Source organism: Seriola aureovittata, chromosome 10 (assembly GCF_021018895.1).
Source record: "Seriola aureovittata isolate HTS-2021-v1 ecotype China chromosome 10, ASM2101889v1, whole genome shotgun sequence".
Taxonomy (NCBI): Eukaryota; Metazoa; Chordata; class Actinopteri; order Carangiformes; family Carangidae; genus Seriola; species Seriola aureovittata.
This window is the reverse complement of record NC_079373.1, coordinates 20,515,249-20,532,785: the sequence shown is the minus strand read 5'-3', so window position 1 is coordinate 20,532,785 and position 17,537 is coordinate 20,515,249. Positions and strand designations below refer to the sequence as shown.

The 17,537-nt window shown below is 44.3% G+C and overlaps 1 protein-coding gene across 5 annotated transcripts in view; it reads left to right on the top strand.

Moving 5' to 3' along the window:
* tspan9a (tetraspanin 9a) overlaps window positions 1–17,537 on the top strand; it is a 158,071-nt gene that overhangs the window by 88,338 nt on the left and 52,196 nt on the right. For 4 of the 5 annotated variants that reach the window (XM_056386717.1, XM_056386716.1, XM_056386715.1 and 1 more), the window contains one exon: window positions 1,449–1,528. In XM_056386717.1, the coding sequence (XP_056242692.1) occupies window positions 1,466–1,528 (63 nt within the window). In that variant the 5' untranslated portion in view covers window positions 1,449–1,465. Of the gene's footprint in view, window positions 1–406; window positions 1,529–17,537 lie in introns of those variants that run through there. The other variant, XM_056386712.1, reaches the window with a different exon arrangement.

Genomic DNA, 17,537 nt, shown 5'->3' with positions numbered 1-17,537 from the left:
TTCACACAATCTAGCACACACACACGCGCACACACACACACACACACACACACACACACAAACAGACACACACACACACACACCCCAACTCTGCTACTCCACATATAACCCATTACTTGTCTACAATTACCGTGACCCTACAAAATTATTATTTGTTTGTGTTTGTTTTATTTTGTAGAAACTCATCTCTGGCCCCTCAATTCCCCTGACAGCAGAGATGAAATTACTGAACATGTATAGTCAAAGCAAACACAGTGATGGGCTTATTAAAGACACAGAGAGAGTGGAGAGGAGGAGCTCGGGTCTGGCTGCAGCTGCTGCATTGGCTGTCTGCTCAGCAGTGGGGAGGGGCTGAGGGAGAGAGAGCGAGCGCACGAGAGAGAGAGAGTTGGGGGAGGAGGGCAGTGCTCTTGTTGGGAGATAGGGAATGCCCGTTAGTTGCGTCTGCCGATAATAGCACATCAGCCAGAGCACTGCTATTGGGAGAGCAGAGCACAGGCAGTGCGGAGGACTGAGCCGCTGAGCACAGAATGGTACACTAGAGAAGACAGGCACCCTCAGAAAGAGACAGAGAGAGAGAGAGCAAGGGGAGGCAGAGCGCATCAGAACACATTGAGAAGAGGAGGACAGAGCAGGAGGAGAAGAGAGTGAGGAGGGGAGAAAAGTTACCAGGTCAGCATTAGAACGTGGAAGTGGAGCAGCTGAGACTCACTGGGGTCTCTCTCCCACCGGAGCAGCCCGGCACAGCAATAAGCAGCAGAGGAGGAGAGTGATATTACATGAGGGGATAGAGGGAGTGCTGTAACTTCTCCCCGGAAAGACACTTCTGTCATAAGGCGAGGCTAATGCCCCTCACAGGACCCTCCTGCACAGCCACTTCAGGACTATCACAGCAAGACAGCAGCAGCACGCAGAAGACACTTAAACCTGGCAGAGGTGCCTGAGCAGTGCAGTTCTACTCACTTCTACACTGGAGACTTTCTGATCCAATTGTGCACTTTGAAGTGGATGTAGTTGTGTTTCTGTTTTATCTTTATTTGCTTCAGAGTGTGAAGCGGTGGAGATTTGGAGGGCGAGTTGTTCTGTCCGCTCATCTCTGAGACTATGGTAGACTGTGCGTCAGGGAGCCCTTCATCAGCAGCTGCAGCCCTAGAGCATGGAGAAGTCCAGCAGTGAGGAGTCAGCCATTCACCGTAGCCCTTCCGTAGATAGCCGTGACTCTGACTTTGCCCAAGCCTCCACGTCTGGCCGCCCGTTTGGCGGCCGCGGGTTCACTGCCGGTGCTTTCTACGGCTCCACGGGGCCGCGCAAAAACGCACAGCAGGGGCAGGCTGGAGCAGCTGGAGCTGACGCCAGCACAGGAGACAAGTCCAACAGCAAGCACAGCTCACCTAAAGGCAGCAAATACGTTGTCTTTTACCTGGATCTATCCTTTGTGTTCCTTTTAGAATTCAAGAAGTGCAACATGGCAAGAGGCTGCCTGTGCTGCTTGAAGTACATGATGTTCATCTTCAATCTCATCTTTTGGGTAAGTGGCTCATTATTTTTCTTTTGATTTGTGTTTTGTCCATCATACTTGTTCACATTCATTTAGTTGATGATGTGATAGCCAATGTGAAGGCTCAGTGTGCAATAAGGTTTTTGTTTTAATGTTAATTAGGAAACATTATGGCAAAGTGATGGTTGTCAGTGCAATCATGTGTTTCTAATTATTACATCAGGGTGTTTATGCCCGCTCCTCTCTGTGCATGTTGCTATTCCTGGATGTCATGACAGAGTCAGTGGCATTGCACCAGGTCTCCTTTTGTATGTGACTGGTGAGGTTGGGAGGGGGGGTTGGTGGTGGGGGTGAGTGGGGAGGAGGGTGTTGGATTGTGGTGGTAAGGAGGACATGGGTTCATTAGGGTCGCTCATTCAGATGGTTATATGATTTACAGTGAACATGAAGTCGAAATGCTGCTTTTGGAATGCAAGTGAAATAGAATATGCTTCCACAGTGCAGTTACATTGATGAGCAACACAATATGCACCAGGGGGATATGAGCTCAGGTTGTCAGCAAGAGTTTCAAGTGATTCTGATTTGTGGTGCATTTTATTATGCAGTCTTTTAATGAGGCGTCCGTGCTCTTGGGTAAAACTATGATCAGCAATGTAGGAAATTGTAATAATCACCAGCCAATGTCCAGAATCACTGTAACTGTTGCTGTTATCTGTATTTGATGGTGTGATTATGTGTATTTGATGTAATTTGGTGTAACAGTGTTCCCCGTGCCCAATCTACACTCAAATAGGTGTCACCCAGAGAAACCTGGCCGGCGTGTGGCTGCCTCTGATTGGTACTCATGCATGGGCATTTGTTGTAAAAGTGGGCACCCCCTGAATGAATGTTTACAGAATGGATTATGGGGCTTATAGGTTATGGGGCCAAGTCTTTTGTGTGGATGCAGCCAAGCGTGAAGCGTAAAAACATCCCAACACTGGGGACTCCAAGCAAGCACGGCCCACCATGTCACTGGGTTGTGAGCCCTGCTAACTGGGGCAACAGAGTGGGTATTAGCTGGAGCCCAGCTGTGAAGCGGCCAGCGTTTAAAACAAACACACACACACACACACACACACACACACGTATACATGCACCACACAAAGCGAGATCTATCTCACCGTCCTCCTCTGTATATGAAAATGGACAGCCCTGCTAGTGGCCAAACTCAGGCTGGGAGCGTGGAAGGTCTCTCTGCTGCTTCAGGGCAATATCTCCATATCATTCTCATATCATTACTCAGTCCACAAAGGCAAGGGCGAGACTGATTGGCAAAGACTTAGAAATAGCTCAGGGGCTCCTCTGTGTGCCTCTCCTTGATGTGAATGTTTGTTTAAGGGAATGAAAGGGTCAGAAAAGCTTAGCTGGTGTTAGCTTCATTAATGCAGACATTGACTTATTTGATGTGAGCACCCCTTTGGAAATCAGTCAGTATATGTAGAGTGCAAGTAAGCGCTCAGGCCTTGACATTACTACTGTTTGAATTAGGGATGGAAATTTTAAGCAGTTTCATTTATCGATTGCTGGCCAAATAAATGATCAGTCAGCAGTGACTCAATGTTACAAAATGCATTTATTTTTCCTCATTGAAAGCTTCAGTATACAGATGAAATTAGATATTTTTATAGCACGGCCAGTAGTCAGTAAAATTATGATAGATCAAGGTCTTATTAGAGTCTACATTAACAGAGTGACACTATCAGTGTCCTGTGTGTCAGCTTGGCTCATGTAATAGATCAGAAGATGCCTCAGTGCACAGCTATAGGTCAACCTTTAGCAGAGGTCATAAGGTCATTATTATCTGCTCTCTTCTTGAGGGGCAGACACAGGGGATTTGCTTGAAGGCATTTACGTTCCAGATTCTCCCCGGGCTCAATTTGTGTTTAACCCTTTTCAGTGTCAAAACCCCGCTATGAATAACCGGCTACTGCACACCAGTAATAAGGTGGTTGGAAAAGAGGCTTTGGATTTTTAATGCAGGTGGAGAGAGAGAGAGAGAGAGAGAAAGAGAGAGAGAGAGAAAGAGAGAGCACAAGCTCTGAGTTTTGAGGCCTCTCTTTGACATCATGTGTGTGTGAACATGCGTGTGTGTGTGTGTGTGTGTGTGTGTGTGTGTGCGCGTGTGTGTGTGTGTGTGTGTGTGTGTGTGTGTGTGTGTGTGTGTGTGTGTGTGTGTGTGTGTGTGTGTGTGTGTGTGTGCGTATGCATGGGGCATGGGGACCTTAAGTAGCTTTTGGACCTTCCCCAGCGCAGCACAACCCCTGCTGTGCAGTAATTGAATTTTTACTCTGCTAATGTTCACTTAATGAACACCCGCCATGCGTATTCCCTTATATTACTGCAGACTGATACTCTTGTTTTCTCTCCAGCACTATATCATTGTAATAACAGTTAAATCAGTGTCCCGTGGGAAGAGAGTTGGTGTGTGGGTTATGATGCAGCATGCGACTGGTGGGTCTCCAGTCCATCAGAATGTGACAGCTCAAGGCTCACTGGTGGCTGGACTGCTGGGGCAGCAGTGCGGCCAGTTGAAGGTTACAGCTGGGAATAAAGGATTCACTCATCATTAAGGTGCTGGAACAGGGTGCCTGGGCATTGGGAGATAGAGGTAGGTAGGGTGAGAATCGTGTTGTATCTTGACACCCCTGGGACTGCACTGCTCTACCTCTGACACTCCAGGAATCACAAGGTTACTGCAGCTGGTAGGGAGGTTTGCCTCTGAAGCTCTGAAATCTCATCTCGAGACTGAAGTGGGGAATGGCGCGCTGCAGTAACCTGACACCAGGTACAGCAGGGGTCTCTTCTTTCTGACTGAGCACACATGCACGAGCACACTTGCCGCACACACACACACACACACACACACACACACACACAAAACAGCCATCCTTGGAAGTACACTCACCACCCACACACCATCCGTTCCACAGGGCTTACAGTGGTAACTTGAAGCACAAGGTAAACAGCGGCAGGCACTCCAGGCATCTTCATACATGCGCTCATCCTCAGCCCGCCCCCCAGCAGTTGTTCACGACCATCTGGCTTCTCTTTCTTATAAGGGATTAGAAGAATCTGAGCTGCAGGGGGAGTTTCAGGCAGATTAGAGCAGTATTGGGTGGTGTGGTTAGGGATTGAGAGCATGGCTCCTTCGGACAGCGCTATGCTAAAACCAACAATCATCAAAGCAAATGGCCTTTATGCTGTGACAATGTGTTACAAAGTGAGCGGTTTAGCAGGGAGGGGGGTGGGGGTCTTTCATGCTCACACACAGACACACACACACACACACACACACACACACACACACACACACACACACATGCTCAGTGACTGTTTGACCAGCCTGATAGGGTGATTGATGTTAAGTCCTATCGGTATCAGCCTTGTGAGCGAATCAGTGTAGGTGTTCTCGCTGGAGGCAAGGATTTCAGCCTCTTACTCTGCAGTGTGTCCTCTCCTCGCAGACTCCCCCGTTAATCTTTTCCCATTCAAGATTCAATTTCTTGTCCACTGCTGTACTTATCTATCTTGCCCAGTGAAACTGAACACCTTTTGAAAAGTGAAACAAAACAAAAACAAAAAGGCCCTGGAAACACAACACAAGGATTGACTTTGCCAAGTCACCAGCAACATCACACATAAACTAATTTTCTTTGTACAGAAGCGAAACAGGCCCATCCCAGTTGTGCCATTATCATGCCATATCAAAAGCTACAGCCTCATCTGATATTCGTATTTAAAAGAAAAGTGTCAGCTCAGCAGTCTTGTCTTACAAGTACAAGAGGGGTGGTAGTATCAAAGCTGCTCCTTTGTTAGAGGAGAGAAAACCAAATGTGTTTAGCATTCATGAAATCCTCTGCTTACTTAGGGGATTGCTGCAGGATTTATAAACCATTTGGTCCAAGGCAACAGAAGATTAGTTTTCCCATCGATTTAATCACTGAATTTGACATTTAAGGTTTCAAATGTGCCCGCGCTCTGATGCAATAAAGGCAAGAGTTATTGACAGACTTAAGGTGGTTTGTAAGAAGTGTGTGTGTGTGTGTGTGTGTGTGTGTGTGTGTGTGTGTGTGTGTGTGTGTGTGTGTGTGTGTGTGCGCAGGTGTCTGTGTGAACGTCTGTGTCTGGGTGAGTGGAATTACATAAAGCTGTCCCTCTCTCCTGGGATTTCCATCTAAGGTGCTGAAGCAATTTGCCTGTTTTTTTCATTCTGCATATCGGCATATGTAGCGTTCAGTCATCTTTAATGGCTCAAGAGAGCCAGCATCGTAATAAACTTTTCTTTCTCCTCCTCCTTCCTCCTTCCTCTTCCTCTCTCTCACAAGAGGCACAGCTGAACTCCGTGAGGCACCGCCAGGTGAAACAAGGACTGGGGCACAGGAAAATAGATGAGGGTTGAGGGCCCTCTGCGAGATGATGAAACAAGCTGTATGTGCTGAGCTGTCACATGCATTTAATGCCATCAATTCGCCATGAAAGGCTGACTCCTGAATAGGCTTTGAGTTTGAAATTGGAGGAATGCAGCATCAGCCTCAGCCAGTCTGTCCATCTAAATTTTGCGCCTGTGGCTATGACAAGATAGGTATTCAGTGGATTTAATCAATCACGGCATGCATGGGTGCCCCTCAGCTGGTCAATTACAACCCGTCTCAGATTATATGTCTTTAGAATCATCTATATCCATATCAGGCATTTAGACTGTATAATATGCTCAAATTTCATCAAATATACAGCAGGCAGTGTTTTGCCTGAGAGCTGCTCGGCAACATTTACATAGAGAACATCACTATATATATATTTATATGCATTTTAATCATTTGAAGTCTTGTAATTAGCATCCCCTAAAGATCGTTGGGCCTTGATTCAGATTGTCTGACCTGCTTGGTAAAATATCTCCATGTGCCTGCCTTTGTCCAGCGGAATCGTCTGGGGAGATCCCTCTAATTTACACGTCTCTCTCCGACTGCTTCGATTTCCCGGCCGTGTTGTGTAGCGCTGCTGAGCTCATTAGCTCATGTTGCAGATCAACTGGAATACGGCGCTGCTGTGCTTCACTCTAGGGGGTCGAGGTAATAGAGCAGTAAAATTGGAGGTGCGTTTTTTTGGCCTGAAGGCAGAAGGTAGGTGGTGCTTTTGCTGGGGGATTAGGTCTCCCACCCCATCATTCATCACTCTTTGAATGGGATGGACTTTGAACCTGATGAGTTGTTGTTTGCTTTTGTGGAAGGGTGATTATGAGACTCACAAGAACAGAAACCTGCAACGTTTTACTGGGTTAATAACTAATGACGGCAGTGATTAAATAACCTGCCTCACAAAATAATAAAGTCACATAAACCCCCTTCGGAGAATTTGGAACTAAATTGAAGTTCGCTACTCTGCATAAAGCAACAGGGCTGCAGGTGCAGTTTTAACCCAGTTGCTACGCTGTCAGCTGTGTGGCACTGACGCGTAGAGACGGATGGACATCCTGGGAACAGATGAAAAAACAATAGCTGCTAGGCTGCTGCAGCACATACAATACCTCAGTCTTTGATATGTGCCATTCAGCCTCTTCTCCCTTCCTCATTCACATTACGCACCAGTGTCCCTTTCTTTGGGGAGTGCATATGGAGCAAAGGGAAGCCTGCATCTTCTGTATCTGTCATACCTGAAAGTCTCCTTAGTGCCGCATGAGAAAACACACATTCGCAATGACAGAAAGGACCTCAGCCCCTGATATTCATCATCTTCTCTTTGCTCCAGCGCGTGAAACACAGAGATCTTGCTTTTCTAAATATAGGCCAGAGAGAAGATGGGAGAATGAGGGGGAAAAGATGAGTGTCATTAGTTCTGCATACATAAGCAGAATCTTTTGTAATGACTATGTGCCAAATTGTGCACCTCAGGCAGTAGGATAGGCAGCATGCAGGTTTCACGGTCAACATTGTGAACTGAAAAATGCTAAATATACCCAAAGATCACGTTTTTGAGTTATTAATCAAAAAAAAAAAAGTCTCATCCATTCTTTTTTAGTAGCTCTTGTATATTTTAAAACAGATCAAACAAGGCATCCATTTAGAGGCTATTGGAAGAAAAATGTTCCCAAAAACAAGCCTTTTCTGTGCAGCCTCACAGCTGCACAGATTGCATAATGGAATTCAATTTCGTGAAAAGTGATTAGTATGATCAAGCAAACTGTGGTACAAAAATGCAGTAGTCTTGCTAAATCTGTGTTAGAAAATAAGTCCAATTATTGTCGTGCTTCAGCTGCCTTTGAACATTTCACATATTATGTAGTGACAGTTTGTAGTGCCTGAGGACTTGTAGGGGTTCAGTATAGCTGTGAGCAAAAAAAAACCAGACACACTGTGGTATTGGCGTGCTAAAGTTTTTTTTTTTTTTTTTTTTTGAAGGGCTGTTTCCGTGTCTCTCTGTGACAAATATCTGTGAGTGTGCATCGCCTTCATACTTCTTTGTTAGCCTTGAGCAGATGTGCAGGGAAACCACCATTTTTACTTGACTTTGCGGTCCACAGTATCATTTATTTATTTTTGCTGTAGCAAAACATGTTGGAGCTTTCAGTCGCTTCAGATGAGAAATGCTTTCAGCGCTACTTCGTGTCCTTGGGCTGCAGGAGGGGCTGTAAACTACTGTAGTATCTATCCTCTCCTTCCATATTCATCCCCAGAAAGACCAATCAATGCTAATCTTCACCTAAGCAGTGAATTAATATAGAATGTTAGAACAGCTTGCTAGTGCAACTACTCAGCGTTTTTTCTGACACCTAAAGGCAAATCACAGCGAAATCAATGTTCCCCGGTGAGTCTCCACCTCCAGCTCTACTGAGGAGGCTTAGAGAATATCATTTTCCTGGTCTTCCTAAGCTAGCACATTTCCTGTTTGATTAGCCTGCTCATGTTTAATTAGCAGTGTATTGGATATATGCATATATGACCAAACTGTAAGTGCACAATAAAGTTGTCTTAGCAGGGCACAGGTTTTGATTTTCCTGGGGAAACAGTCATGTGGAAAGGCGGTTTGCTTGGAAATGCTGGGAGTCTTATTGAGCTGCAGTTCAGTCCATCAGAAGACGGCCTTCAGTGTCCAGGGTCCAGCTCCCTAAGTTCTCCAGAGGTTATCAGCTGCAGGCTGAGGATGCATCAATGACTGACCTATTTCCCCAGGGCTGCTACCTCAATTGATTCAATGGGGCCTGATTCTTTTCCCACCATGAACCCACTCAAACAACCCACATAGCATCCTTGAGAGCTTGTTTCCACTCATCTATCTCCACTTCCACTCTCTAAACAACATTTGCAGGCACAGGACACACTGGGCATGCAACAGTGCCACGGTACACTGAAAATGTGAGCAGCAGGTTGACTTTGAATCTGTGTATTTTAAATGTGTCATTTTGAATTTGGGTCAGGGACTCAGAAATTCATTGCCCAGGACACATCTTCCAGCAGGGCTCCGACACGCAATGAGGCACACGCTCACCCTCGTTGTTGGCCATGACAAATGACAGGACAGATTTATGCCTTAAACATTACAGCATGTATTGATTTATTTAACTGAACTGCCGCAGATTACTGCTGCGTTATAACTCAGCCATAAAATGCAACATATTGTAGCTTTGTAGATGGAAATGCACGAGTACATACGCTGAGCAGATGACTGTCTGCAAGTGCCTGGTGTGTTTTTATTGGTATATTTTTAATGGAGCAATTTCATGTCGCGTGTGCAATATAATATACAACTCAGACCATCAGCCAGTGAATTAGACTGATTGTTGTGATTTGAAATGGATGCCTGTCTTTTTGTTTTCGGGGAGCGAAACCCAGATCTTCATCAGAGCAGGTTGTTGCAGTGCTCTCGTTACGTCTGATCCAATTTGAGCTTGACTTTTACTCGACGTGCATGAGGTGTGTTCACAACCAGCTCTGATATTCTCCCTGAAGAGGGGAAATGCAGTAACTACTCAAGATCCTTCACTGCTACAGTGGCAAGATAACTGTCTGGCTGACAGACTGTGTAAACCTAATAGGGATTATTGCCATTCTCCTTGCATGCAGATTCATCCTCTCCGATATTACAGCCGAGTTTTAAACGGTCCCCTTGACTTTGCCTGAGTCTTATCACACACCAAAAGCAAATGGTTCTGCTTGTTTATTTTACAGCAATTTGCAGTTAGCAGTCATATTCCGAGACATGAAAGAGCATTTGCTATATGTATCTGTTCTGTTTCAGACGATATCAGGGTTTTATGTGTCCTGAAATCGGAAATCTGAAACAGTCTGGTTGCCTGCAGCATGCAAAGTCTTATATAAAGAGGAAGCATATAAAACCGTCCTCGTTCCATCACTTTGGTATTCTATCTGGGGCACAGAAGGATGTCTCACATCTTACTTTTTAGAGAGGACTTGACAGTTTTATTACATAGTAGAAATGCAAGAGCCATACAGTAAAGTTGTCAGTACTTGCAGATGTTCACCTGAAATGATGAATGATGAGGTTTAGGGTGCTCACATTCATGCTATAAATTCCATTTGTCCCGAAATAGGAGTCATTTAGAAAATGCAGCAAACATAAATGACAGGAAGTGCCTGCTTTAAGCTCACGTTCATTCATTAATCTTGACCTCATTCATCTAATTCATTCATTCAATCAATAAAATGTATTTCAAACAAATCAATGCATTAGCCGCTGTTATCTATGTATACCATTTCAAAACATAGAATAGAATTTCAGTTTTAATTCAATGTGTTCAACATTTTTTGATTAAAAGCAAAAAGATCTTTCTATAAATTGTTTATGTACACAGTTTTGTTCATTTGCTATTGCAGGGAGTTCTTAATTAAAGATCAAATAAAATGAGAAATTGGTGGAGAGACCCCCCCTCTCTCACCATGTGTCATCTGCAGTGCCCGTCAGTAGTCATTATTTCTGCACAGATGTCTCCATTTCTTTTATTAAGCCACCCAGGCTTCAGTAATGGGCGACTTAGGATGGTGGTGGAATACAAAAGAGTGAGTCCGAGTGGAGCTCAGTGTGGGCAGACCAACATTAGGGAAAGGAGTCTAATTTGAGAAGTTGATTATGGGGTCAGTGTCCACCCCCAGTGAATGATCTCATTCATTCACAGTGAGCCAGAGTAATTATTAATACAGACCTTTTTGCCTGTGTGTGTACTCATCAGTGCAGTGTAGTGAGACAAAAAAACCCATCACTGTGTTTTTCCAGTAATAATATCAGCAAAGGACACAGCGGCGTGTTTGGGGTCAGCCCATTAATGCCCCTTCCATTTCATACAAATTTCAACTATTTCAGGCTTCGCTTGTCATCATTGTAGATCTCCATGATGACAGTGTGTTGAGTTTGCTCACACTGGTTGCAGAAATCCCTTCTTGAGCACAAGTGCTGTGGGACAGATGGGTCCGGCCAGATTTTTCTCCCCAGTCCCCTTCTGAGAGGACAGATTGGCAGGCTCAAAATGCTCTCCTTTTCATGGGTGGGAGGAAGTGAAGCATGAAGACAGAAAGGGAGGGGAGGGGAGGGACTTCTTCCCAAGAGCAAGAGAGGTGAACGCATTGATGTTTGATGACAGTCCCCTGAGAGGTGAGTCACCCTCACTCTCAGATCCCGCTCTCCCTCTCTCTCCCTGGCATCCCCATAATGTCATTTTTGTTTTTCCTCCCGGGGACAAACTTGAAAAATCATTTGGTCTATTTCAGGAAGCTTAACTGGTGAAAGCAGTAATTGTAAAATTTAAGCTAAATAACAAACAAGAGAGTAGTGTGTATTTACCCTGTGCTCTGGCTTGTTTTTCATTTAGGTGACATGTCTGCGTTTGATGAATTGCCACTTATCAGCTGATAATTTGCTGCATAACATCAATTATTTGTCATCAGGTAAAAGCTCACTCTTGATTCAAGAGCAGCTCCACAGTAAATCTTTTATGATGATGGAGCAGGGTTGCACTGACCTCTTTGGATTAGTTGCACCCCTGACCACATGCAAAATCTCTCCAATACATACATCCATGACCCTAAAACCTAGACCTGAATCTGGCCCCTCTAACTCAAGACCGAGGCTATATTTTTTTTCTATGTTATATTTTTGCTTTAGAGGAGCTATCTCACAAATTATGGCATGGTAGTCCACCAGCACAAACCATGTGTCACTCTACCAGCTGGTTAGCCATAGTTTGAGTGGCAATCTCACGAATTGCAGTCAACGACCAGCATGTAACGCTATAACATCTCAAAATAATCGCCTTTCTGGTTACTGGTTCAAGATCACCTTTTCCTTACATTGGCCAGATAAACATGGCTGCTAAACTCAAAATGTCTAACAAATTCGTAATTTTTCCGGTAAGACATGGCCTTCCCCAGATAATAGGGGATTTAAAGAATTCATCTTTTTGCTACATTTCATCCATTGCTGTCCGCTAGTTCTCCAGTGCTAATGGAAGGCGTCAGGTCTCTGCTCCGTACAGTGTGGATGCATGAATGCTGTTAACAGCTAACTGCTAACTGCCAGCACACACTGAATATTTAGCATGTGCGTAGTTACTGTTAAACAACATGTATGAGTTGTGGAGTAATTGGCATTAGTAAAAATACCCAGTGGTTATACTGCACAACTTTAGTGTTATATATAATTTAGTGGAAAAAAATACAGCGATTGAGAGGGGGAGAGAGAAATGAACAGATGAGAAGTGAACACAGGTGTACCCAGAGAGCAGCAGTCAGACAGTAGTATTAAACTGACTAAATAAGTAAGTTGCTTTTTCTTTTCGACAGCTCTGAACTCCCCAGCCTGATTAGCGGTGCTAAGCACATACAGCAGAGTTTTTTGGTTCATTTTCTTCATTATTCATCTATAACACATGGGCTTCAAAATTCCGTAACGTTGTTCGGGGCTTTATGAGCGTAATTAGCCAATCATAATGGAATTAACAGACCTGCTTTGTTTATTTATTCATTCATTCATTCCCTGCGTATCTGTGTACCCATGCGTACATAGAAAATGCATGTATATGTACAGCTGGAGTCAGTCTCTAAATATTCATATACATGCTGTAGATGTGTTGTAATTCATGGCCTTGCAGGATGCGCGAGCAGCGGAGCAGCCGTGACTTCAGATCTCTTGCCTGGGACGAAATATCTGTCTGATAAAGACAAGGACAGTGGCAGTGCTCATCTCACATGTGAAGGCTGACGTGTCTGTTTGCTGCCTGTCTGTCAATATTATTGAGAGCCCAGTAATTGGCACATAAAAGCGCATCTCTGTTGGAAAGCGTTCCTCCATCTTCAAAAAGCTTCCCTCCCTACAGTTCATTTTTCATTGAAGTGCTTACCTTGCAGAAGAGATGTGAGGGGAAAAAATATTATCCTGAAGCATGCGCTCACTCTGTCTTTAATTCTTTCACAGCCTGTTGGACAGATGAAGGGAGTTCTCTATAGTTTTGTCTTTTTTTTTTTCTTTTTTTATTCAAAATTGTCTGGCAGGGTTTATGAGTCTTTTCATCATAGCCACCTGTGGCAGGCGAAAACAACAAGTAATTGTAACATTGAGGATAAATTTGCCCAAGTCAACCATCTTTTTAATCTATTAGGCCTAAATAAGCAGAATTTTAATGAGGATGAGTCACAAGAGGGCTGTGGCCGTCATTATAGCAAAAAATATTCCTCAAAAGCAATCACATTTCATGCTGGCTTACACCAGAATGGCTTTATTAGTCTGGTTTAGCTGCTGATTCAATATCGCCTCAGAACGCGCTCTAGCTGAGGAATCTGGCTGTTTTTCATATTAACTGTGGTGGGCGGTCAGCTTTATCGTCCGTAGAATTCCTCCGTGATCAGCAGTTTCCATTTTCATCCGCGAGACAAGAATAACTTCATTCAAAGACACGTTTATTTACAGAGGATGGGCTCTTGTGAGGGAGAAAAACAAAACATCAATATGCTTCCAGTTCAGTCTGCAACAGTGCTGGTTACAGGGAGATGGGATTGTGCGGCTACAGCGGTCCAGATCCTCATTATATCAGAGTCCATTTCAGATGCTGGCTGTTGTGTCCACTGAGATTCGCAAGTGCAGGCGTGGAGGCAGTGCGGGAGAGGATGGGCGCAGAGCTGCCTGCACTTCGCTCTCAACATTTTTGCGTTTCTGCATTATGCATCTCGTTGACTTCCAGTGTACTAAGAAGGCAGCAGCCAAGGTCAGAGGAGTGTAGCCCATGTATATTCATGCCCGTGGCTTGGTATTCATGTACATTTTAGTGTTTCATTTGCTGTTTGTACTTCTCAACATGAAAAGAAATTCCCAGTTAATGGCTTTGCTTAGGTACTGCCAGACACTGACAGACACCCCCCCACCACCCCCCCGGCCCCCAGCCCAGCTGAATGTGCATCTAACCATTTATTATAGTCAGTCTGATAATACATCTCTGCTCGTGTGCTGATCTCCCATTGTTCTCTTTAGTGCCTGATTGACAGTGCAGCACGCTAAACAAAAGCTCCTTTCAGAGAAGATGTGTGATAGGAGGAAGGTGAAAAAAGTCGGATGCCTTTAAATGGGGACCTTTTCACGGCGCAGTGTATTTTTCTCATACAATTCGGACTTTTGTCTCAACCTCACCGATAATATGACCTATTCTTTATCGGTACAGAGGACATAAAGTGGTCACAGCTCAGAGACAGAGAGAAATTGAACTTTGTTTTCTCCAAACATTATTGAGCAGCATGAATAAACTGGGTGAGGTGGGTTTGACTTCACCATGTTTTAGTCTGCTGCGTAAAACCACTTGTTCGGGGGTTTGCATTTTTTTACAACGTGTCATCAAGTTGGTGTTTTTCAAAGGAAAATGTATCCTCTTCTCAGTCGCTCTTTTCTTTCTTAGTGGTTGTTACTAATTCATTTGCTGTCATCTTCCAGTTAGCATAAGTTGCCATCCTGCTATTCTTTTGGGGAAGTAGTATGTGATTAAAGTTGGCAAGGACAGTGAGGGCTCAAGAAGCGAATTAGTATCACAGTAGCTGTAAAATCAGGCCAAAGTTAACAGATAAGGTAATGTGAGGTGAGGTAAAATCAGGAAATAAGGCAAGGAAAGTCAGGGTAAGGAGCCAAATTGTGGTATCTACAACTGCGCAGTGGCTGAGCCAGTTTCTTTCCAAGTCATAAACACTCATTATTCTGCAGATACCCGGTCACATGTGGGTTGTGCAGTGCACACAGTAACTCAAGCAGCTCCAGAGGAACAAATGGCCCTCATCAGCAGCCGACTAATAATACCCTCTAACTCAGAGAAACTCATAGAAATGCAAAGAAACAAGAGAGGCTGTGATACATGTTTTTTTTTTGTTTTTTTTTAGATGTAATGAAAAAGTAAACAGTTCAGCATTTCCTGTACATGCAAGGCACAAATATTGCCACAGAAGCAGCTAGTAAAATCAGCAGACCTCAATTTGAAATGGCCTCTGGACACAGCGATAAGTCATGGCGGCGTGCATCAGCTTTAGCTCTATCTTCTGCCTCATTTGTTCCTGTCTAAACGAGATAGGCCCGCTTTCTGTTGGCAGCCGTCCTGCGATGACACAGTGACAATACGAGGGGCTCTTTAGAAGCATCACCTGTGTGGTACATGTGCAGTGTGGCAGACTTGTCACTCCACCATCATCCGGCCCAAACTCCCAGGATGGAGGACAATTAGAGGACAAAGCAGACAGGGAGATGGGTACGCTAGAAGCATGTCAAGACAGCAGGGAGCCACGGAGCGAATTAACTGAGCCGACATGTTAACTGAGCCTCGGATGTTGTTACCGCGGTTTTCGACAGGTGGACAGGCAGATAGTCTTCCTCTTGAAAATGTCCCTGTCTCTTTGGCAGTCGCATGGGAAGCACGTAAGACGGAGCAGAATGTTTATCGCCGGTGCCTTTCAGCGAGGAGTGCTCTCGCTAAACCCCTCATTGTATCTGGATCCATCTGAGGTGGCCTGCTTGAGAGACGCCCCGCGCAGCACTTGTTTAAATGCGTGTGTAATCTAGAGACATTCCTTGGTAAACAAGCCCGCTCTGAGGAGGGTTATTTGCATGCTAAAGCAGAAGAAAGGGAGGAGTGAGGGGGGGGAGGAGCGAGACACCTGTTGCAACAGTGGCTCGTGGATGTCTATGATGTGCTTTGATTTATGAAGGAAAGCAGTCTGGCTCAGTCTCTCACCGCTCCTCCTGAGATTTGACTGCTTTTCATTGACTTTCAAAAGACTTTTTGCTGTTTCCTTTCTTTTACGTTGCCTGGGTGTAGTGAGTGCAACAAAGCACAGATAAAGCTGAGCAACTAAGGACTCCAGGTATACCTAAGACAAAGTGTGCGCCTTCTTTGTGTTTGTACTTTCTGCTGATTTCACACCATTATAATAGATTTTCACTCCACCAGTCCCATTCTCGTTTTTTTCCCACCATTAGGCAGCGCGTTGCATTTCACAGCCTTCAGGAACTCTACAGGTAAAAACTCCAAAAATGTCGACATCTGCACTAAAGACCACTGTTACACTGTAGTCTCCTGTAAAGGTTAACATTTGCTGTAGATTTGAAAGCTCATAAAAGCTGTGGCTCGGACTAGTCGGTTTCTTAATCTGTCAAATTGTGCTGGAGGTCGGTGGTTGAGTATTAATAGCACGACAAGCAAACTGATATTTTCTGTGGCGGGCCTGAGTGCAGCAGCCTAGGTTATCAGCTCCAGTAACCGCACACTGTAGCAGGACCAGACTCAGCGGTAGCGGCAAATCTTCTGATATAATCCACATCTCTGCACAATCTACTCACCGCAGGCTGTTCCATTACACTGGAAATGAAGAGTGAGAGAGGTCAGGGCAGTCAAATAAACAATTTTAGGTGGAGAATTTCATTATGTGGAGACCGAATAGAATGGTTTGCTGAGAGATTTGTTTCCTCAACTAACTGCTGCCTGCGGCTGCAGATGGTATCTTTTTGTTTCCCGGCCGCAGTAATTAGCATGTAGAAGAACATTTGTCACTATCAGTGAACCTCTGCTTTATTCTTGGACTTTTAACTCTACGTTCTCCGCTCAGTAGGCCTGCTGTTCCAAGACCAAGGGTTAAGCTGAACAAAGATATTTGTTCAGTTACTTGTACTGTGGTTTGTGCTGTGTTTGCCATCCTTCCTCTTCTTGTTAGCTCCGCAGTCTTTGGATCAGCGCTCCCTCGCCACTACAGCTTTTCCTCGGTGTATGTTTGTTTGCAGCGCGATTGCTTTGTTCTATGTCTTAACAATGTTTTATGGGAGAGACATCACACTGTACCTTGGAAGTTCTCAGATCTACATCAGCTTGATTCTGAATTTCAACTCCAAGCTTCACACGCAGCTTCTCTATAACAAGCAGACAGATGTGGACACTCACTAACCCACTCCTATACTGTATACACACACACACACACACACACACACACACCAAATGCTGTATAGCCTACAGGCTTAATGAAGGCAAAAATAGCTTCTTTTTTCTTCCTGCTCTGAAGCTCATCTTACACAGTAGAAATACAATATTCAAATAGCCACAGCTTCCTTAAGAGAGATGTTTGAACTAAGAACATCAATCTAAATGCTAATTTTATCCATCCATTTTGTGTCAGCTGTATGTTTTCCTAACTTCCTCATCAATCATCTAAAAAAAAAATCTGTAAATTAGTTGCATAATTAATCAAGGAAAAAAGAATCTTGAGAATGGATTATTGCATTAAACCATAAGCGGTTACATAGTTTAATCAGCAGGAGAACATATGTTGCAAATCCTGTTTACTTTTTGGCTGTTGGTGTGACGGCTGGTCCACCACTTTGGTCCAGTCTGAAATGTCTCAGTTTCTCAAGTATTGGATGGATTTCCATAAAATTTAATACAGAAATTCATGAAGAGGATGAATCCTAATGACCCTGGTGTTCCCCTAGCTTCTGTTCCAGTAGCAGCAATGAAACTGACATATGTAGGTAAGATTGA